Source organism: Arvicanthis niloticus, chromosome 7 (genome assembly GCF_011762505.2).
Source record: "Arvicanthis niloticus isolate mArvNil1 chromosome 7, mArvNil1.pat.X, whole genome shotgun sequence".
NCBI classification, from domain to species: Eukaryota; Metazoa; Chordata; class Mammalia; order Rodentia; family Muridae; genus Arvicanthis; species Arvicanthis niloticus.
This window is the reverse complement of record NC_047664.1, coordinates 10427020-10450254: the sequence shown is the minus strand read 5'-3', so window position 1 is coordinate 10450254 and position 23235 is coordinate 10427020. Positions and strand designations below refer to the sequence as shown.

The window sequence follows — 23235 nt, the reverse complement described above, 5'->3', positions numbered from 1 at the left end:
GCCAAATGTCTCATGCTGATTATGGATCACATTTTTTCCATCCATTCTGCTGATGAATATATATCCAAAAATGTCATTGCATAAGCCACCATCAAAATACTTTTTACTTAAGTTGATTTTTGTAGGTGATACAAGGGTCAAGTATTATTCTACACTTGTCTATCCAGTTTCCCCGTTTATGCCTTGAATCTTTATCAGAGGTCATGGTGGATTTAACTTTGGGCTCTCCACGCCAGCTCATTGGCCTGTGCATCCCCCTTTCCACTGTCACCACAGTATTTTGATTCTTGAAGCTTTGTGATTTATTTTGATACAAGAAAACAGGTTTCCTGGCATTCTAAGAGTGGTGTTAGGAGAATGCATCTGGGCTCATAGGATTGATGGAAGATTTTAATATTGTCATTTTAGATTGTTCTGTGTTTTGATGTTTTAAATACTGGTTGTGTTCCTTTATAATAATACCAAAACAATGTCTTAAAATAATAAATTAGAATGCATTAAAAATAATTTAATGTCTCTCTAAGAAATATATTAAGATCATAGGACTAAAATTGTTATTTATTAGACTATTCTACAAGTTATTAAAATAGTCTGTTGGAAAATGTTTATAACTGTCTATATGGTTAATGACAAAAATAAAGAGAATAAAAGGTAATTGAGCATTTACCCAAGAATAACACCAAATTAAAGAAAACATTATTTAGGAGGAAGATTGTTGTCTGCTGCAAATAAAAAGCAAGAGAGTGAAGTTAAGATTGCTATTAATTAGACTACAAAGGAGAAAACTGTAGAAATCACAAACATGAAATGCACTCTTTGAAAACTATATAAAACAGCAAGCTGTTTGCTAAAAGTCCAGTAAAATGAGAGAAACTATAAAATACAAAATTAAAAGTAGACATGGAAATAGCTGATAACACAGAGACCACTAGAAGTACAACACTGTCTCCATCTTACACAGAGGGAAATCCAAGGGAGATGCACAACTTACAACATTCATGGGAAATTTCACAGGTATTAGTTCCTAGACCAGTCCACCAAACCTGTAACCAAAAGAGACACAGTAAAAGTGGTAGAGGATAGTTTCAGAAGCACAAAGATGATGACAAGCCAGTGAAGCCCGGCAGCCCTGTTATCAGTACCCAAGAGCCAGTGTGCAGAAAGGAAACAGTTCAAATTTAGTTATGGGCAGCTATGCAAGCGTCTCAGCTACACCTATAAAGAACTCAGCAGTGCATTAAAGCAAATTGCAACTTAACAGGTAGGATTCATTCTAGACATGCAAGAAGAAAGTAAACTCTAGCTCTGTAGACTTTTAAGAGGCAGTTTTATCAAACAAAAATCTATTAGGTAATTCGGCCAAGGATGGAGCTCTAAATTTGTGTGTGTGCGCACGTGTGTGTGCATGTGTGTGTGTGTGTGTATTCACAGAGTCATATATATTCATATATTTGATACACTTTTATGATAGAGCCCCACTGGAGTGGGGAGGAAAAGAAATAAAACAACATATTTTAGAGCTATAATAGCATGTTGATGAGGTGAAACGGATAAAAACAGGTGTAGAAACTAAATCCTGATCTGGCTTCTTAGATATCCTTGATTTTCTTTCTATCCTAGAGCTCTCAGCAGGCTGAGGATTTAGATGTACCTGATGATAACCTTCCAGAGATAAAAGAACAGCAGCTAAAAAAGGGATACAGTACCAATTACTTAAGTATCTGTCTCCAAGACCCTGTCTTTTAGTGGTTGGCATTCTCCCCAACTTCAGGTTAGAGGGAAATTGGGTTTCAGATTCACGGGGGAGATGGCAGTCTGAAGCCTCATGGCTCATATTGATAGCCTGTTCTGTTTTTTTTTTCCTATTATATCTCAGAATACCATCCCCTGGCCTTTTTTATTTGCTGGTAATTGTTCTTTTGACCTCTAGCCTGGTGATTTGGAAATTATTCAGTGAGCAATCTGATCAGCCCAAAGAAGAAAACTCTAAAATTACTGAGATTTCCATATTCTGGACAGTGAACTCCAAGGGCAGTATGCAGCCTCAGCATCTCTAAGAAGGTGCTTACTCAAATAACATAAATAGACAGGAGATATCCAGATACTTGGAGAAACCCTCCAGTGCAAAACAAAACACAGAAAAATTAGCAAAACTACTAACCCAGGAATTAAACAGAAATGTAGACGAACAATTATCTATGGAGAGAGAAAAATCAACACTAATATTTCCAAATGCTAAGGAAAACAAAGACCTTAGTAAATTCAGAACAAAGTGGTCTTTAGAGGGCGGAGCAAAGTCTTGATAATAAGTGAAGAATAACAGAAGTGATACAGAATCAAAGTCAGAGTGCGGGGATGGGAGAATTTATACAAGCTGAGGATACCACATGATCTCATAGAGGTGTGCAGACTGACGTACTTCTTAGACCAGAGATTGGCCACAATGAGGTTTCTCTCCAATTGTACAAAACATAATCCTATTTGATTCCCAAGTGTGATGGCTGCATAACTTCTCATGCATCTAAGACTTGGCTCCTGACATTCAGAGAACTGGTACTCTACCCTCCAAGAAATCCAACAGTCTGTAAACAAGAGACTCCCAGGCCACCCTTTCCTATGCTTCCTCAACTATCAGCAGGAACATTCCACAGAAAAGTTTGTTCTTGCTCCTCAATTTTCTACTAATTGCTTTTGATACTAAAGAAGGCAATTAGTTGTAACTATGTGACTAAGGAAATAGATACAATATGTTTCTATGTAAATGACAGTACAATATTTAATACATCAACTATATATGTTTCATTTAAGTTGCTTACTAGCAGAAGTAGGATTGAGAAGTAGTAATCAAAGAAACTAAACAAAAGAAAGAAAAGAAAGAAGTATTAACTAGGAAAAAAGGAGGTAAATTCATTGCTGTGTTTAGGTGAGTTGACATTTTAGGTAGGGTTCCTAGATGTTTTAAGAGGATCAACTGAATATCCATAGAAATTAATAACTAGCAATGTTCCTCTTATAATCAGCATTTTTCATTTACTGGTTTAAAGGCCTAACAGAGACTTTAAACATTAAAGACACAAACACATAACATTTACTTTATTGTTACAAGTTGAGTGTTAGCCAAATGCCATTTTGACCTACATGCATTATTTTATACTAAGCTTGCTCCAAGTATGAAAAAAATAGCCTTCAGCTGCTTACAAAGCACACAAATAATACAACATATCATTAAAGTTACAAGAAATATCATTTTCACCGGGCGGTGGTGGCGCACGCCATTAATCCCAGCACTTGGGAGGCAGAGGCAGGCGGATTTCTGAGTTCGAGGCCAGCCTGGTCTACAGAGTGAGTTCCAGGACAGCCAGGGCTACACAGAGAAACCCTGTCTCGAAAAAAAACCAAAAACCAAAAACCAAAAAAAAACCAACCAAACAAAAAACAAACAAAAAAGAAATATCATTTTTCTTTAAAATCCAATATTAATGCTTTAAGTATGTACAATAGCCTCTCTTTTCTTGATTCTGTGGTGAGAAAGGTAAGAAAGTAGGTTGCTTGTCATACCATAAATGTCCAAGTGGGCTTTGTTGTAGAAAATCAATTTATCTTCTCACAAGGTTTCAGAAGTATAAAACATTTCTATGTATCTATAAATATTAGCCCTTTGCTTTATAACTACATTTCATAAGTATATGTCGGCTCCTCCTGACCTTTGTTGATTCCTTGCTTCATTCACATAATTCATGTTCTTATTTACTTACCTATTCCTTTCATTCCTTGCATTCACCCTTTCCCATGTTAACAATCCATCCTAATTAAATATGGCCTCCTCTACAGCGAATTCACCTGTTTGCTGAACTACCAGTTTCTATCCAAGACAACAGTGCCTGGAAGTGAAATTGGTCTTTATTCCTTTTAAATTCACCTCTAGATGATCCTTTATTTATGCTCAGCTCAGCTGGATAAATTAATACACCCTGAGTTTCATAAATTAATTCCTTCCCATTGCTCTGGCAAATTTAGTCCAATTCAGCTGCATCCCTAAGTTAATACACTGCTGAATCCTTTTTGCTGACTGCTTGCTTGGGCCCAGCCAACACCCTCCGGATAGGTTCTGAAATTCTCTACACATTTCTTCTCTCAGTACTTTCATGAATAACAAACAGCATCTCCTGGAGATATGTTGCAAGTTCCTGTTTTGCTTGCAGAAAAGGCTGGGAGTGAGGTGACAAAGTTTATTCAAAGAGACAACATAGTCACTATGCAAACAAGTATTTTGTTAGAGGTTCTAACATGCATCTCTTAAATTGTGGTGTGCCTGACTTTCATACATTAACCTATCATGTGCCTTTCTTCTTCCTAGGATGTGGCCATCCCTTACCAGCCTGTCTCTCTCCATCCTTTATATCAGTCCAAACTCTACCCTCCTGCTAAGTCCTTGCTACATCCACAGACCCTCTCTCATGCTGACTGTCTTACCACAAGACCCTTCAGTCATTTTTCTTCCTTCTCACTGAGGGATGAGCAGGAGAAATCCCCCACTCTTCTTAGTCAGGACACATACAATAAGGTGAGACTATTTTGCCAAAATGAGAATTTCTCTTTGCTATGAAACTTTAGGGTACTTAACTTCTAAAACTTATATATGATAACATCTAGATAAAAGCTCTAAATGATTATATATATTTAACATTTAAATATATTAAACATATTAGATACTTGGATTGAGTTATAGTACTTTAAGTAGGTGACAACTGACTTTGAGAAATGATAGAAATACATTTTTCTTAAGTCTAGTTCTTTTCTGTGTTCCTCATTATTTCATTGTCTAAGCCCACTGTGAAGATATCAGGAAAGTGTCTAGAATTTTATGTGGTGGCATTATTCATTTATGTTCTAGTCTTATTCTAATATCTTTAGATGTTTAATTAATTATAGTGACTTGTTGAGGGAAAATAGATTCAGACCATAAACAAGGAATTGCTTCAGGTATCTTGCAAAATAACATTAATATTTTATTGTATAATATGTCCATTTGCCTAATAGCTTATAGTAAGTGTATATATTTTCTATACTATATATAGTATATGTATATATTATATACACATATTATATAAAACATGTTTTATATACTATATATTCTATATATAGAATATATATTATTTATAGTATATATAATATATAGGCTATATGTGTATATATATATTTGTATATATATATCACAAAATGTTCAGCATCTGGGCTATATGAATATATTAATATATGTATTTTAATATATTTATGGTTGCATTGCAGTGCATTCATAAGATTTGTTAGCAATGCACAGCACAACTGAATGTCTTTTGAGTAAATGCCTTTGCCCTTTTGAATGTGATATAGTCACCGTGTTATCTAATACAGACACCTAGACTCTAAAAATTCCCTAAACTAATAATTGATCTTCAATTAAATGAATAATTCAGATTAAAAAGTTTAATTTAAGAGAATTTATCAAAAATTTCTTCATATCAAGTAAAATGCATCACTGCCATTAAAAATAAAAACAAAAGCATCTCATAGGAGATTGAAGGACAAAATTCATTGGACCTTAAGATTTTATTTATTTAAAAAAATAATGTTGATAACCTACTGCAAACACAGCCATCTGAAAAGTGGGTGTGGGAGTATAGAGATTTAGCTTTTTATATTTTATGTCATCTGTGATGAATAAGAGTCGTTTTTGAATTAAATAATGTTTATAGGCTCATTTGCCTACCAACAATATTTAGGATGACATTACTCTTGATTTTAGGTATGTCTTGTTCTTGGTGTTTGATAAAAAGAAGTATACAGTAGGGAAGGAAGCATCTTTTTTTTTTTTTGAAGAATAAGAAACTTAATTGTTCATTTTTTTCCAAAAAGGGCTAGCCTGATCAAGCTATATATGTCATTCCTTAGGTTTGACCACAAAGGAAATACTGATCTCAGGTCATGAATAATTTTATCAACATTATCTGCAGCATTCTTTAAATTCATAATCTCACTATGCAAAGCTAACACACCCAGAGAGGTGTTAGGATTATGCCAAATATCCTACAGGTGTCTTTAAACTTTTTTCTAATTATAATGACAATCATTGTGAATTTCAAAAGTAATACTACTCCAATAAAATTTGTCATGACACTTGGGATGGCCTCTAACTCTTGAACCCTGAACCTCCTTCAGATAATTTGAATGGTTTATAGAGCGTCATTCATTGTTCCAGATACCTATATAAATCCTTTTGCATACTCAATACATTAGTAACATTTTTTTTGCTAGATGGTTAACAAAAATAGTTGTCTTAACTCCTTGTGTCAATGCTATTGCAGAAGCAGTGGTGCTAGCAATTAATGGAATTAAAGCTGTTACACCAGCAGTAATCAAGCCCACTACCCTCTTGCTTCTACGTAAAGCCTAACTTATTTCTTCCAGAACTTTCAAGCTTTTTTCAGAGAATCAAGGTTTTCTAATACTCAGGGCAGTGAGACAAAAGCTGGTTGATAGACCCCCGTAACAGACATGCCAGGTTTCAACACAATTGGAAATTATACAGTCAATGCAATTTACAATAAATACTGTAGAAGAGACAAAACCAATTTTAGCTTGACAATTAAAAGAGCCTTAAATCATGCCCTAACCCTTGTTTGAAATCCAGACCCTGTCCCAACTTATTTTCTTGCTATCATTACATCATAGTGAACGACAGCCAACTTCCAAATATGTCTCTGACAATGTCCAGATCCAGCCTTCCAAATGTAGACTGTTATTTCCAATATTGGATTGATTTCTAGACCAGTACATGATTGAGTCCTAATAGCTGGTCACCTTTAAGAAAAATATGAGACATTATAATTTTTCTTTTTGATTTTTTTTATCCCACAAGGTCTAAAAACTTGAGGCAAGGCAGCTTGTTCCATCTGGGATATAGTCAAGCAAAGGTGAGTCAGGAACATATGTCCAATACAGCTCCCCAGTCACCCTTCTCAGGGCACTCAGTAAGCTCACAGGTCGGCATCATTCTTTGTCTCAGCAACAGCATATCTCACCATTCTTTTTAAAGTTCCATGTGCCTCTTCCACATTATGCTGTAAGATCAAGAATTGACAAATGGGACCTCATAAAACTACAAAGCTTCTGTAAAGCAAAGGACACCATCAATAGGACGAAGAGGCAACCAACCGATTGGGAAAAGATCTTTATCAATCCTATATCTGATAGAGGGCTAATATCCAAGGTATACAAAGAACTGAAGGAATTAGAATCTAGACAATCAAATAACCCTATTAAAAATGGGGTACAGAGCTAAACAAATAATTCTCTACTGAGAAAACTTGAATGGCTGAGAAGCACCTGAAGAAATGTCTAACATCCTTAGTCATCAGGGAAATGGAAATCAAAACAACCCTGAGATACCACCTCACACCGGTCAGAATGGCTAAGATCAAAAACTCAGGTGACAGCAGATGCTGTGGAGGATGCGGAGAAAGAAGAACACTCCTCCATTGTTGGTGGGATTATAAGCTGGTACAACCACTATGGAAAGCAGTCTGGGGGTTCCTCAGAAAATTGAACATAGTATTACCTGAAGACCAAGCTATACCACTCCTGGGCATATACCCAGAAGATGCTCCAGCATACAACAGGAACACATGCTCCACTATGATCATAGCAGTTTTATTTATAATAGCCAGAAGCTGGAAAGAACCCAGATGTCTTTCAACAGAGGAATGGATACAGAAAATGTGGTACATTTACACAATGGAGTACTACTAAGCTATTAAAAACAATGAGTTCATGAAATTCTTAGGCAAATAGATGAAACTGGAAAATATCATCCTGAGTGAGGTAACCCAATCACAAAGGGACACACATGGTATGTACTCACTCATAAGTGGGTATTAGCCTAAAAGCTCACAATACCTAAGATACAATGCATAGACCACATGAAGCTCAAGAAGAAGGAAGACCAAAGTGTGGGTGCTTTTGTCCTTCTTAGAAGGAGTATCAAAATACTCAACCAGAGCTCCCAGGGTCTAAACCTCCAGCCCAAGAACACAAAGGGAGGGACTCATGGCTCCACCTGTATAGGTAGTTGAGGATGGCCTTGTCAGGCATCAGTGGAAGAGGAGGGCCTTGTTCCCTAAAGATTCCCTAGTGTTGGGGTATTCAAGAGCAGGGAGGTGGGAATGGGTGGATGGGTGGGGGCACACCCTCATAGAAGTAGGAACAGAGGGGATGTGGTAACAGGTTTTGGGGGGAATGGGAGAGGGGATAGCATTGAAAGATAAATAAATAAAATATCCAATAAAAAAAAAAACAGATAATGGATCTGGCAATTGTAGTCGAGCAGTCGAGACTTTTTGTCAACAATTTATTACAGGGGAAGGAAGCATCTTAAAATGATTTTATGTTGTTTAAAATGTACATGAAAATAATTTTGTTATTTGTAACAGTAATGCAACTGCTCTGTGACTTATAAATTGTACTGCATTATAGGTAATAGTTATGTCTTATAGGTATTAATTATATGAAGCAGCTTTGTCTTTAGATATCTTTGTGATACTAATTGTAACTGTTCAACAAATTAGATCTACCATTCCATTCCTATGGCTTTGCTTTTCCAAGCTGTAAAACACAATTCACAAAAGCCATGAGTGCAGGTTTTGTAGACTTGCCTGTCGGAGCCAGGTTGCAATTGGAAGGGTCACTTAAGTCTATGAGACTGGTAGCAGAGGCAACACAAGTGAGAGCCTATTTCTGAGGAGAAGTTGAAAAGTTAAAAGCTGTGTATGAACTAGACAATCATCGGTAGATTTTTGACTTTCAGAGTTTAAGATTCATTTATATCGAACAAAAAGACAGTCATATCCAAAGTGCTAATAAAAATCATCTTATAGTAAGATAATATTTACCAAAGGAAGATTTAATTGATTAGTCATATATTCCTATCCCCCTATTAAAATGTATTAGTTACTAAACTTGATAGTAACATGTCATAGCTGTGGCTGATATTTCATAATTACCAAAATTTCTTGTTTTCTTGAAAAAAAAAAAAATCTCCTGGTCTGGAGTTGTAAAACATAATCTTCTGTCCAAGTGAATTTTATTCTAATGTGCTAACATTATTCCCAAGTTTGACCTTACAGCTTTACCTACAAGTAAATCTTCTAACTCTTCCTTCTGAAGAACTCCTTGGAAACGTGTTGAATTTGACATGATTGGACTGTGAGGTCTAGCTGGCCTTCATTTTGTTGTTGGTGAAATTGCGGTGTATTCTTCTAAAGTTTCACCAGATGCTTTGTATATTAAACTCTGACCTCAATCTATTCCCTCCCTACATTCTAATCAGAAGTCCATAATGAGGTTATGTCAAATCATGTGATAAGGTCTATAATAAGGTCATGCCACATCATGTGATACTCTGACCTCAATCCATTCCCTCTCTACTTTCTAATCAGAAGTTCACAATGAGGTCACACCACATCATGTGGTGAGGTTCCCATGTTTTGATTTCATCTTGTTCTGAGCTGTTTTACCCGTCTGCCTTTATTTTTATTTGTAGTAAAAGGAAAGCCATATCTCTTAGTTCCTTCTATTATTTGTGAAACAACCATAGACCAGTGGGTAAGGGTGTAGTACTTCTACTTAAGCTATTTGAATTCATTTCTTGACTCCATGCATTCTAGATGGCGGTACTTAGGGAGTAATCTGTCTTCTGTATGCTTGCTTCCTCATCTTTGAAAATAAGGATGATATCAGTAACCACCTTCTTATAGCCTATAAGAATCAGGTGGAATAAGTATATTAATGTGTAACAAAGGACCTAAACCATAACAAGAACCATGTTACATGAGCGAGCCTTTGAACTATTTCCCCAGATCTCTATGTTTTCATTCATATTTTCTTTAGGGAAACTCAAACAAACAACACAATAACAGTAACCCTTCTTCATCCAGTTCCTTCATGATTCTGTAAATCTAGCAATTTCTTTTTTTCTTTTTTCTTTTGTTCTCACAATGGACAGTAGCCATTCTCTCTGTAGCCAGCTATCTCATCCTTAAAAGAATTCTGATTTTGCTCCTACCACTGAACTGAAATTGCTCTAATGAAGATTAATTTATTGTTAGCAGAATGTCCCCAGGCCTCTGTCTCCATTATTCCTCTGTAGTGGTTGCTTCTCTTCTTTGTTGAAAATCTCTTGTGTACTTGTTGTTTTTTCTTTATTTTTTTCTTGACTCTGGATAGAACCAATAGTTTTATGTGTACTAGGAATTTTTCTAACACTTAACTACCCCCCCACCCAAGCCAAAGTTTTACTTTGTTTTGAGAGAGTGTCTTTCTAAGTTCTAGGTATGAACTGCTCATCCTCCTACTTTCTGCCTTGTGTGTAGCTGGGATTATAACCTATAGGCATGATGTGCCACTACAACAGGCTAACTTTCTAGTTGATACACTTCAGATAGCTGGCTTTTCATAGATTTTAGTGAGTGTCACAGTGTTGGTGAGTACAAAACCCACATGTCCAATTCTTACTTCTCCATTGCTATTCTGTTTCTTACCTCCAGCTGCTTGCTTATTACCTCCACTGGTGTAGTACGTTAAATGAGAATGCCCCCTGTAGCTTCAGCTACTTGAATACTTGGTCCTAGTTGGTGGCCCTATTTGGCGTAGGAGGTGTGGCCTTGTAGCAAAATTATGTTCACTGCAGTGAGCTTCAGGAATTCAAAGACTCATCCAGGATACTCTCTTCCTGAATGTGGTTCATGATATGAACTCTCAGCTTGAAACCCTGTTCGATGCTATCATGGTGATGGACTCTTATCCCTCAGGAACCATAAACTCAAATAAGCCCTTCATCCCATAAGTCACTGTGGTCACGGTATTTATTTGCTTGTTCCACAACAGCAATACAGCTGGGAAAAATCAAGTTGTCATTCTACACTCATTCATTTTACTGAAAACTGTCTTTTAGTGGATTCCTTACTTAACATAACTCCAAAAGTCTCCAGACTGAAAGCTGGAGTCATCTATTACACTTCGTTTTTCTTTTGCTTTGTTCTTGTAGTAGCTAGTCATTTCCCAGGTTGAATGGGATCTCCTTTGGCTGTGCAACAGCATCATTTCACACTGTTCTGCATTGCTGCTCTATTTTATTTGAAATGATGCACTTATTGTATTCTAGGCATGCCATCAGCACCCTATACTATTCTAGTTCTACATGGCTTCTTCCCACATAAAATTATCTTGTTTTTCTCCTATGGAGATGAACATTTGTATATTATAAATCAGCCAAATTATGCCTCCTTTATCATGTCCCCTTTCAGTCTCCACAATCCTTGTCTGTGCCAAGCACCTCCTGTGCCATTATAGATTGACGTGTTTCTTTATTGAGCTTTTCTTATTCATACATAATGTGATGCATTTGACATGATGTTTTCTACATTGTAGAAAAATGTGTTAATAATACATTTTCCTAACTGAGCCCCAAATGCTAGAATAATCACAATTATTTCTACTTAAAACATACTAAATCTGAGTCAACTTAAAGTTTGCCAATATGTTTAGAATAATCTTAGTAAACTGAAGAGATCTATTTTTGTTGTTTTTTTTTGTTTGTTTTGTTGTTTGTTTGTTTTTAGGCAGCATCTGGTCACCAGCTCTTGGGAAGCCTCAGTATTGGAATATAAGTAGACAGAGAAGTGGTGATGTGCTCATCATCCATCTGATCTTCTCTTGCTTTGTGTAAACTCTGTAATCTTCTGGTGGTGTGTGTGTCCCTATTTCTCTAGGGCATCTGACCCAAACTGGTATGGTACCTTGCCTTATCCTCTACACTTACCTGTGTGGCATATCCTCACAGAATCTCAGTCAACTACTTCTGTTCCTCTAGAGTACATTGGCATCTATGTCAAAAGCAAGACAATTATGAGGCTATCTCAGCGCCATAGTCTTAGTTGACCCACATGTTCTTCACTCATCTCTACATGTGCTTTTGACACCAGAAGTCATGAGTATCTATACCTATGACTGTACCTACCTAAACTTCATTTGTATTTGCAAATCTAAAAGAATGTTATTTTATGTAAAGATGATATACACACTATATGCATTTTAGAAATTGTGTGTCAATAATCCATTTTCCTGAACCTCAGATGCTAGAATAATCACAATTATTTCTATTTAAAAAAATACTTAATCTGGCAACCAGAGGACAACTTTGTGGAGGTATTCCGCCCCTTCCTTCCTTACAGAGGTGACAGCTATAAAATAGGTATCCAGGCTTTAAAACAGCAAGAGCTTTTAGTCACAATGTTAGCTGACCAGCTCATAAACTTTATTAAAAGCAAGTGTAAATACCATCTGTCCTTGATTGGATTTTCTAGTTGATTGTGGACATGCCCCAACAAGAAAAATTCATGTTGTTATGGTTGATCTTCATTGTCAACTTGACTGGAGTTATGATCATCTCTAGGCTTGTCTGAGGGTATTTAACGATGAGTACTTGAGAATGGAGGACCTACCCTTAATATGCTCAGCATATGTGGTGCCATTCCATAGGCTGAAGTCTAGCCCTGAATATATTTGAGAAGGGAACAACCAAACTTCACCATTTCTTTGCCCTGCTTTCTGATCTGTAGTGCAGACTAAATTGTTCCTGTTGTTACCTCCTTATAATGATATACACTATCCTCAAGGGTGAGACAAGATGAACTGTTCCCCCTACCAACTGCAACTTGTCAGATATTTGATCATAGCAATGAGAAAATTCGCTGGTGCAGACTGATGAGCAAGGTGGTACTCTGCTTCCTATCACATCCCATGCTGGGATGTTCCTTCTAGTGTTATAATGAATGGTTTTACTATTTAAAATATGCCTTAAATTTGGTGTTGAGTTATAACACAAAGAGGCTATGATGTACCTTGTAGAAAAAAAAATAGCTAAGTTAAACCTTTTTTCTTTTTTTTTTTTTTTTTTTTTTTTTTTTTTTTTTTTTTTTAGCATGAATTAGAGTGCTAGCCAGGAATTTATTGTCAATGAAACATTAATTAGGAATTTGTTGTCAAAGGATCAGTTATATGTAAATTTTAAGAAAAAGAAACACATATAAAACAAGTCATTTATTGATTGGCTGATAAATGTGTGAATAGAGATAATTGTGCAGAGAAGAAAATTCATATATGAGAAAGTACTTTGGGAGTGAGTTCCAGACAGTTTAGGAGAGTTGGAAACTGACCCAAAGAAAGCATCCTATGAAGGTGATGGTGGCAAACAAGTCATCATTGTGGAAAAACTCTTAACGACAAACAAACAGAAAAAAATGAAGGACACATAGATTGGAGCAATGCCAACTAAGAGGAAGGGAGGAAGTTTTGACAAATCAGTTGAGCCTATAATATTGGGACAGAGGAACTCGGTGGAGGAACTGCATTAATCACTAGAAAGAACAGGCAACAACAGGCAAAGGAAAGCAAAGGCAGACAGCACAGAGTTTGTGTTTAAGAAGAATAAGACACCATGTCTAGACATAGATATATCTCTGCTTACCCGATCGTATGCTTTTGAACTAAATTTGAAGTCTAGGCTTTCCAAATCAAAATTTAATCATGGGTTTGAGGATATGGCTCAGTGGTTGAATAGCTATAAAATCACTCCCAAATCTCATTCTTCCCCCAAATCTCAGAGGTATTTTCTTGGTTTTGAAGTGTTATTCATACTATTGGTCCTGTTAAAACAGTGAAGGGGACTGAGGATAATAGATGTGTCTGCTCATGTAATGTGAAGTTATTCTCATCTGCCATGAATTTGTCCAATTTAATTTCTCTTTTGCAATGAGCTGTAGTCATCTTTAAAGGCAGGCAGGTTCCACGTGCAGCATCTCAGCTTCTGTCTTGTTTGAGGTCTTTCATAGTCCATCCTCTACTGTCCTCCATGTCATCAAATTCAGGACATTCAGAAGATGATATTTAGTATAGTCCGGGTATTTATATGATTCCATGGGCTCCTCATTGCTTTTCTTGGCCCTCAGTTGAGAACATGCAGAAAGTGATTAAGTAAAAAGGTTATCATTCTGTATAAGGCATTGTTCCCTATCTATCTTCTGTCTTATTCTCCTGTTTCCTACTCCCATAAGCTCAGGTATGTGTATTCATCTTTTTTTTAAGCCAGCCTGAATTCTAATTCTTTTGGCCTACTTAAGCACTCCAAATCCATCACTCAGTTGCCAATACTCTTTTTTTTTCACATCCCAATTATCTTTTCTTTCTTTAAATTTGCACAGGTAAATCAGTGTGGGCAGAAAGCTATACCTCATCAGTGTTTCTCTCAGTCCCTACTCTACTGATAACAACAAACCAGATGAATGAAATCCAGACCCATTCTGAGTGAGGCCCCTGATCTGCCTGAAAGATGATAATGGCTAGGATTTCCTAAAGCAAGAATTACTGTGAAACCTGTTTCACAGTAATTGTAAAATGTAAAATTGTAAAATTGTAAAATTGTAAAATGGTTTACAAGCAAGAATAGGATCAATAGCTTTGAAGCCAAAAGGAGACAATCCATAGGCAGCCTCAAAAATACCTTCTTTCTGTTTTCAAAACAGTGTCTTATTTCATGCCTTGTTAATAACTTGGCAAGCATTTTATTGCATTCATTTTCCAAAAATACAACACCATTGTTTACAACCATACTCAATTCTACTTCATTTTGAATCTGTTCATATCCCACCAAAAGACACAAATATATATATATATATATATATATATATATATATATATATATATATATATATATATATATATCTTCTCCTTGAACCAACCACAACTGTATTCTATTACATGAACATTGTAATGCACCAGCTTCCTCTAGCTTTCCTACCATTTTAAATTAAAATATCTCAGTGTTTGTCTCTGGAGTAGCCTGTTTGGAAACAGACTAACAAACAAACAACAGCAAGGAAACCCAAAGGAAGAAACAAAAACAGAATAACGAAGCTTTCACTTTAAGACCAGTCCAACTAGCTGTGTTCTCCCTGTTCAGAACCCCTCACATCTGGGATTATATTGGCTCTGTCTTTGCAGGCCCTTAGGCTACCACCAGTGCTGGTGGGAGTCAGACCAAGAATTTAGCGTCTCTAAAATAGCTAGAAAAATGAATGTTTCTATGTAGATAACTTGGTGTCTTAATTAGTTTAGGCTTTAAAAAACATAAATGACTATGTGCACTTATTTATTTTGAGGCAGTTTTATATTTATAAATAGTTTTTTTTGCCAAGATATATTTGATCTGTACCAAAGAATTTTAATCAATAAATATGTATTTTGATAATTAAAATATTAATTAACTCAGTGTCCCCTTTCATTATCAAGTGTTCTGATTTGATTAGTAATGACAATTATTCTTAGTTAAATACAAGTGAAAACTTGTCTGCAGTATCTATTAATAAGGTATCTGTTGTAGAGTTTCTTTTGGTGAATCATTAACTTATCTTATACCTATATTTGAAAAAAATTTATTCAACACCCATGGGGAAAAAGAAAACCTTTAGATTATTACCAGAATCAAGTGACATTTTTACTTGTACATTCCAACTTTAGTATTGAATTTCATTCACTTTTCCATACATAGCTTTATTAATATAAATTTGGTGCTAGAATGAAGGAAACAGCCCATCAGCATAGCTGGAAAGACAGGCTTCACCTTAATTGACTTTTCCTTTTTTGAAGCATATTTCTATTTAATACTCCCATTTATTCACATGTGTGTCTTTTCATTTGCTTGCTCCCTTTTCTGCCCTTAGAAGCCTACCCCAAGTACTTGAGTTTCAAGCTCTGTGTGTCAGTAGTTGCCTTAGTGATTTCTTGATACAGACACACACACACACACACACACACACACACACACACACACACACACCATTCTTACCACAGAGGAAATAAAGATTGTTTATTCCGAGGCCAAATACGAGAGACCATGGCCTGGAATCACAAACTTAAGTTACCCCAAATTCCATGTTTCATGAGATTTATATAGAAACAGAACAAAGAATGTCATAAATCAAGTCATATTTTAAAAACACAGTGGTGGAAACATCAGAGACGTAGGCAGAAAAAAATCTCAGCTCTGAGCTTCAGAAGCTATCTGATCAAATTGTTAGCACTTTGAATGGCAGAGAAGAGAGTTTTGTTAATACACTTAAACTTTATATTTGTTTAGCAGAATGTTCACAGGGGTGGACAAGAAATAGCCCTTTTAGAGCTAAAGATAGCCCAAGATATATAGTAACTGGGTTCTAGACATGCAACATCCCAACCTCTTCACAATCATGGACGGTTTAATTAGCCCATTAGAGTTTGTAGATTCTGCCTCTTTCTAGCAATTCTTGCTTACAATATAATTCTATGTTATTGGTGATTCTCTCCTCTCTCTCTCTCTCTCTCTCTCTCTCTCTCTCTCTCTCTCTCTCTCTCTCTCAGCAGAATAATAATTGCAGGATAGTTGACTTAGTTTTGAAGCTTTGCCTTGACCCAATTGAGATGACCGTATCAGAATTACTGGGAGCACAAGAGAACCACACTCTCCTGCCTCACATAGAATTCCTGCCAGTGGATTATAATAGTAACACTATGTGCATATTATGCAAGGCATGATTTAAATGGAGCACACCAGAAAGGAGATTTTTTCTGATATTTTAACAAAAATTATCCGTGAAAAGAAGGTCAGGCTGATTATAAGTAATTCTGAAGTAATTCTGACCTTTACCTTCGGGCGGCTCAAAGGCTTTGGGAAGCTTTGAAAGTATTTATTTTGTTAAGGTAGGTTGTAAATATTTCGATTTAGAGACACAAAGCACAGTTAAGAGTAAACCAGCACACTGAAGATAAATTGAGCTTCAGGATGATAAAATGAACATCAATCAGAGTAATTAGGTTCGAAATTATGAAAACCTTCTCTAACACATAACCTGATTCACTTCCCGAACAAAGAATATAGGTTTCTTTTTATACTGAAATCTAGGAGCCCTCAAGTCCAGAAGTAGACCCAACATAATTATTTATTTGTGTCATAAAGATTTATTGACTCTCCAGTAGGCAAAAGCCGAGGCTGATATGTGCTGCCCAAACCAGAGGGAGCAAGCAAAGAGACATGTGGGCAGCTTAACTAGGAATTTGTTTTTTTATGTAGGAAAAAATAAAGAAATTAACAAACAAACAACAGCAACATAAAGCACAGTCACTGTGTAGATGTTGTGGCAGCTATGAGGTCCTCAACTCCTCTGCTGAGTTAAGGCTGAGGCAGGATGTTACCCCCTGAATGTGAGGTGGGAAAGAGGCAACAGTCTGGCCCTTGCTGGGTGAGAGGGAGCAGGGAAGGGGAGACAGGAACTCAGAATCACAGCATGAACTCTGGGCAGGGTCTAGATTTATTATCAAATCTATAATGATTCCTACGATCTGTCTCCAGACCTCCACTCTCGGTTGTCAGCCAGAGTGCCAAGGGTTAGTGGATAAGAGAATATTTAATATTCCGGGGAAAATGAACACTGAACACAGCCTAGCACATGTCAGGGGAGGAAGAGATTAGAGAATTGCTTAAGCCTCAGGGCTTTAAGAACAACCTAGCCAGCAAGACAAGAGGAGGAAGAGGAGGACAAGGAAGAAGAAGAGGAGAAGGAGGCGGCATAAAATAAAAGTACAAACCAAAAATAATATACTTTGGCAGTCACTTTACTAAAAAAGGGTCATTTTTGAAACTTGGAGGAAAACTGCCTATAACTACCTCATTAATCATGCTTGCTATGGTCTGACTGTATACACAAGTAGAAACCTGTATGAGAGAATAAACCAGGGAAATTTATTTTTGATCAACATAGAGATAAATGGCCTTGCTCTCAATTTGAAAACTTTTCTGACATTTTTTTTGGAGGTAATGGGAATTGGATAACTATTAGGATGCTTCAGAAGAGAAAAATCTTTGTGGTGGGTGGAATAGGATATTTTATCAAACTCAAAATGGGTTTTTAATGTTCATAGACTTTTCAGGAAAGCAGAGCAGAGGTAATGTTTTCTGATCCTAAATTGTTTTTAGAATGGATGGACTCTTTCAATATGTTCATTAAGAACGTTCTGTTCAACCGGCTAAATCAGAGTAATTGGACTTTTAGCATTAATAAATGAATGTCAATGAGCAGGTATTTTAACAGATGCACTTGTGCAATTGAAGTATCGAAGCTCTTTAGTTACGTTCCTCAGTAGCAGACAGAATATTTCACCACAGTGGAAGCCTTTGTGATGGTTTGCCATATGGAATGGGAGTGTCTGTGCATTTAAGTGCTTGCTGTCATCCTGAAAATGTTTTCAATTTAATTACAGAACCGTTGACTTGTGTTTTCTTCTGGGAAGCTGAGAACAATCCATTCTTCTAATCATATCTCTCTTCTTGGTTTAATCTTAGTGACAAAAACATCTGTCCCTGAGCTCATTTGTTGTGTGGCATCAAGACACGTAGTATCTAGCTGAAATAGTTCATTGTGGCGTATTTTCTTTTTGCTTTGTTTCTTTGTTTTTTATTGACAATAATGTTTTTATACAATATATTCTGATTACAGTTTTTTTCCCAAATACTCTCAGATCCTCCCTTCTTCCCCAAACACCCAAATCCCCACTCTTATGTTTCCTCTTTCATTAGAATACAAATAAGCACCTAAAAACCTAATAAAACAAGATAAAAAAAAAACCAAGAGAAGGACATAACAACAACAGCAAAAAAACAGGAAAAAAGAGCCAAAGAAAAAGGTCAAGAAATGCATACAGATGCAGAGACATACACGTTCACACACAAGGAAATCCCATCATAAGGCAGGGCCAGAAACTGTTGGAGTACACTCTATGAAGGAGTGGCCCTGTCTATTTAAGTGTTGATTCTGTACTAGCCGAGAACTAATAGCTCATTACCAGTCTCATATTTTGTAAATATTTGTTCTTTCCTCGTGTGCCTAAGGCAATCTAAAATTGTACCCAATTAGCTTTCATAAAGAGCTGACAGCCAATAGCTGGGCAAGACGTAGAAGGCAGAACTTCCGGGCAATGAGCAACTCTAGGAGAAGAAACCTGAGGTGGGAGATTTGCCAGAAACTCTGGAATAGACAGATGAATCAGAGTAGAGCAAAGAGGTAGACCTGGCCATGTGTTAGGACAGAGGACAGAGTGAGTCAGGATAGAGTAATGGGAAGACTGCCAAGCTAAGGCCCAAGCTTTAGAATATTAATATTTTATATTATAATTAATAATTTTTTATCAATATAAAATATTAATAAGCCTCTGTATCACTATTTATATCACTGGCAGGACTGTGAAAGTCCCACTATAAGACACAATATATATAAAATGGAATTGTAAGATAAAAAGAGCCCTGACAAAGAACTATCACAAATGCTGTTGAATTTGTTTTATGATGGTTATTACTGTTGAGCACTGTTTTTTGGCCTTGAGAATAGTCTGTACACTCAGTGAAACTCCATTAGAAAAAAAAATAATTTTCATTTGTGAGCTATCATTCGGGGATAACTTTTGGCTTAGGGATTGGGGCTTGTGTCCACTTCCCCTCTCAGTGCTGGAATCATATCTAGCCCTAACTTGTGTAGGCTCTGTTCATGCTGCCACAGTGTCTATGAGCTAATAGGTCCATTAGTCCTGCATGTTTGGGAGATCTTGTTTCCTTGGTGTCTTCTATCTACTGTGGCTTTTATATTTTTTCTTTCTGGTCTTTGTCAAATTCCCTAAAGCCTGAGGGGAGGGATTTGATGAAGACATCTCTTTTAGGACTGAGTATTCTAAGGTCTCACTTTCTGTGCATTGTTCAGAACAGTGGATTTCTGAATTTACTCCCATATACTTCAGGAGACTTCTCTAATGATGGATCAGTAAGACACTGGTGTAGAAGGATGTCATTAGGAGTTATTTTACTGTTGTGTTCACTTGGCAGAATGTTAATATTTAGTTTTTCCCTTGGTCTGTGGCCTATCTAGTCTCAGGTTGTTGGCTACCTGAGCATTGTCAGGGTTTGTTTTCATTTTATGGAGAAGATCTTAAAACTCATCAAATATTGGTTGGTTACTTCCAAAACTTTTGTACCACTATTGCACAAGTGCATCTTGTAGGCAGGTCACTCTTGTAGATGAAAGGTTTTGTTTCTGGGTTGGTGTTTACTTTTCTCCTTTGGTAGCAAACACATCAAAAACATAAAAGACCAAGTAGACTTTATTCCAGAGATGTGTTGGGGACTGCTCTGCCAAATTTTGGAACCCACACTGCCTAAAATTAGGGGCCAAAATTGTTAGAGCCCACACTGCCCCAAGCTTTGGAGGCTAAATTGTCCCGGCTCGTACTGCTGCTCCGGTACACGGGTCAGGGTTCAGCAAGAGAGAGAGTGAGGGCAGACGCAAAGAATGGAGACCAGACAGAGTATGAATCAGTCCCGTTTATTCTCAAGTCTCTCTTCTTCTCTCTTTCCAAGTTTCTTGTTCCTAGTCCAAGTCCCAAGTCTCAAGTTCCTAGTCCCTAGTGCCTCCAAGTTCCAAGTTTTCCACTTCCTACTTCTGTCTGCCTTTAGCCTTTTATGAGTCTGACTTCTCAAGTCACACCTTTATGTCACACACACCCAAGGGAAAATCCTGAGTATTTAAAACAAGTTGTTTTTAAGAGTGTGCTCAGCTGTTGTAGGCTGTTGAAAACAAGTCTCTTGTCAGGGTATATGGCTCAAGATGGCTGCAAGGATGATAGTTGTCAGCTCCCCACAGAGATGCAAGGATAGCTCAACATACTTTAATTAATTAGCCTATTTGGTCATGGTGGATAATCTTTTTGATGTGTTTTTGGATTCTATTTGCAAATATTTTATGGAAAAAAATTTGCATCTATGCTCATGATGGGAATTGTTTTGTAATTCTTTTTGTCAGGTCTTTGTGGACTCACAAAACAAATTGGGCAAGGTTCCTTCTGTTTTTGTTTTGTGGAATAATTTGAGGAGTATTGGTGTTAACCACTTCTTTGACAGTCTGGTAGAATTCTGTGCTACAACCATCTGGTCATGGACTTTTATTGGTTTCATCATTGCTTCTATTTCACTAGGACCTACAGGTCTGCTTTAATTGTTTATTTGTCCTTGATTTAACTTTGGTAGGTGATATATATATATATATATATATATATATATATATATATATATATATATCTTCATTTCTTTTAGACTTTTCCAAATTTGTGAGTACAGGCTTTTAAAATATGTTCTTGCAATTCTCTGGATTTTCTCAGTGTCGGTTGATATGTCCTCCTTTCCATTTTTAGTTTTGTTAATTTAGTTATCCTCTTTTCTTCTTTTAGTTAATTTGGATCAGGGTTTGTCAATCATATTGTTTTTGTCAAATTGCCTCTTTGTTTCACCAATTCTCTGTTTTTTGTTTGTTTGTTTTTGTTTTGTTTCTGTTTTGTTGATTTCAGCCTTGAGTTTGATTATTTCTTGCCATCTTCTCTGTTGGGATGTTATTCTTCTTTTCATTCTAGAGCTGTCAGGTGTGTTGTGTAGTTACCAGTATGAGATTTCTCCAATTTTTTAGGTGAATACCTAATGTTATGAACTTGCCTCATAGAATTGCCTTCATTGTGTCCCACAAGTTTGGTGTTTTGTGTATTCATTTTCATTCAATTCTAGAAAAATTTTAATTTCTTTCTAAATTTATGTCTTGACTTATTTTTTCACTCAATGTGAGTTGTTCAGTTTCAGTGAGTTTGTAAGCTTTCTGTTGCTTCTGTAGTTGTTGATATCCAGCTTTAATTCTTGGTGGTCAGTTAGGATACAGAGTATTATTTCAATTTTCTTGTATCTATTGAGACTTGCTTTGTGCCCAAGTACATGATCAATTTGGAGAAAGTTGCATGATCTGCTGAGAAGAAGGTATATTCTTTTGTATTTGCATGAAATGCTTTCTAAATATCGGTTAGAGCCATTTGGTCTATGACATTGGCCAGCTTCATCCTTTCTCTGTTTAGTATTTGTCTGGATGACCTGTCTATTAGCAAAAGTCTTTTATCCAAGTCTTCCACTGTGTGAGGGTCAATATGTTATTTTAGCTGTAGTAGTGTTTCTTGTGTGGGAATGTATGCCCTTGTGTTTGGTATATAGATGTTTAAAATTACAATATCCTCTTGGGGGACTTTTCCTCTGATAGTATGTAGTATACTTCCCTAACTATTCTGACTAGTTTTGGCTTGAAGTCTCGTTTGTCAGATTTTTAAACATAAAATCATCTTTAATATTAAAAACATCGCCAATTGGACATAAGTACTTGATTGGACGTGGGCAGAAGTGTATATTTAGTGAGTCAAAGTCTACTTGAGAAAGATGGGGTTTTAAAGCTCTCATCAGATAACATGCTTTTGTCCCTTCTTGAAATATATTGCCTGTATTTGTTCTGTATAGGTGTGGAATCATATAGGCATATGCCACCAGTTGTTCCTCATTTATTTCCTAAGGGAAATAAAGCTTGAATTTTACAGCATGTACCTCACCATAATTCTCAAGGCAACTGAGATCAGGTTCTTGAGTGAAAGAGCCTAGGATAGGGCACAGTGTTTTGTTAGAAGTGTTCTTTACAAATGCATCCTGTAAGCAAGCGAGAGAATCCTAATTGGGGGTAGGGTGGGGCAGGGAGAAAACACAATTGTGCTTTTAGATAAAGGCAAGCTTTGGCTTAACTCATAAATAGAGGGACCTAGGACATAAAAAGAAACTTGTCCACACATGAAGCAGGCACCCTCCTACCCTACTTCAGTCTGTCCTTGCTGGTGACAGCAGTTTAGGGAGGCGAGGACACACTTCTCAGTAAGCATTTGCTCAATTCAGTGATACCTTGCTGAAGGCATTTCAACTGTCTGCCCTTGCTTCCTATATTTCTTTTAATAACATCCTGCACATTTCTTTCTTATTCAAGAGCAAGAGGAAGAAGTTTTAAATATTTTGAGTTATTTTGGGGCAAACATTCTGTAGTCTTTCTGCCTTATTGTCCACATCTGAATGAAAAACTTAGCAGATGTTAAAATTCTGATACATTAAACAAATGTGGTACAGTAAAATGTATCTCTGACTTTTTGTCTGTTTGCTTGTTGTTGTTATCACTTTGTTCTGTTTTTGTTTTTTTTACCTCTGCTTCTTGACTATGGGGTTTT

General features: G+C 36.5%; 1 protein-coding gene across 31 annotated transcripts in view; it reads left to right on the top strand.

The window, feature by feature from the left end:
- The window catches only part of Mlip (muscular LMNA interacting protein), a 314951-nt gene that overhangs the window by 268960 nt on the left and 22756 nt on the right, over positions 1–23235 (top strand). For 30 of the 31 annotated variants that reach the window (XM_076937909.1, XM_076937905.1, XM_076937893.1 and 27 more), the window contains one exon: positions 4358–4564. The exons of the other annotated variant lie outside the window; for it this stretch is intronic. In XM_076937909.1, coding sequence (XP_076794024.1) covers positions 4358–4564 — 207 coding nt within the window. The remainder of the gene's footprint in view (positions 1–4357; positions 4565–23235) is intronic. 31 annotated transcript variants of the gene reach the window in all.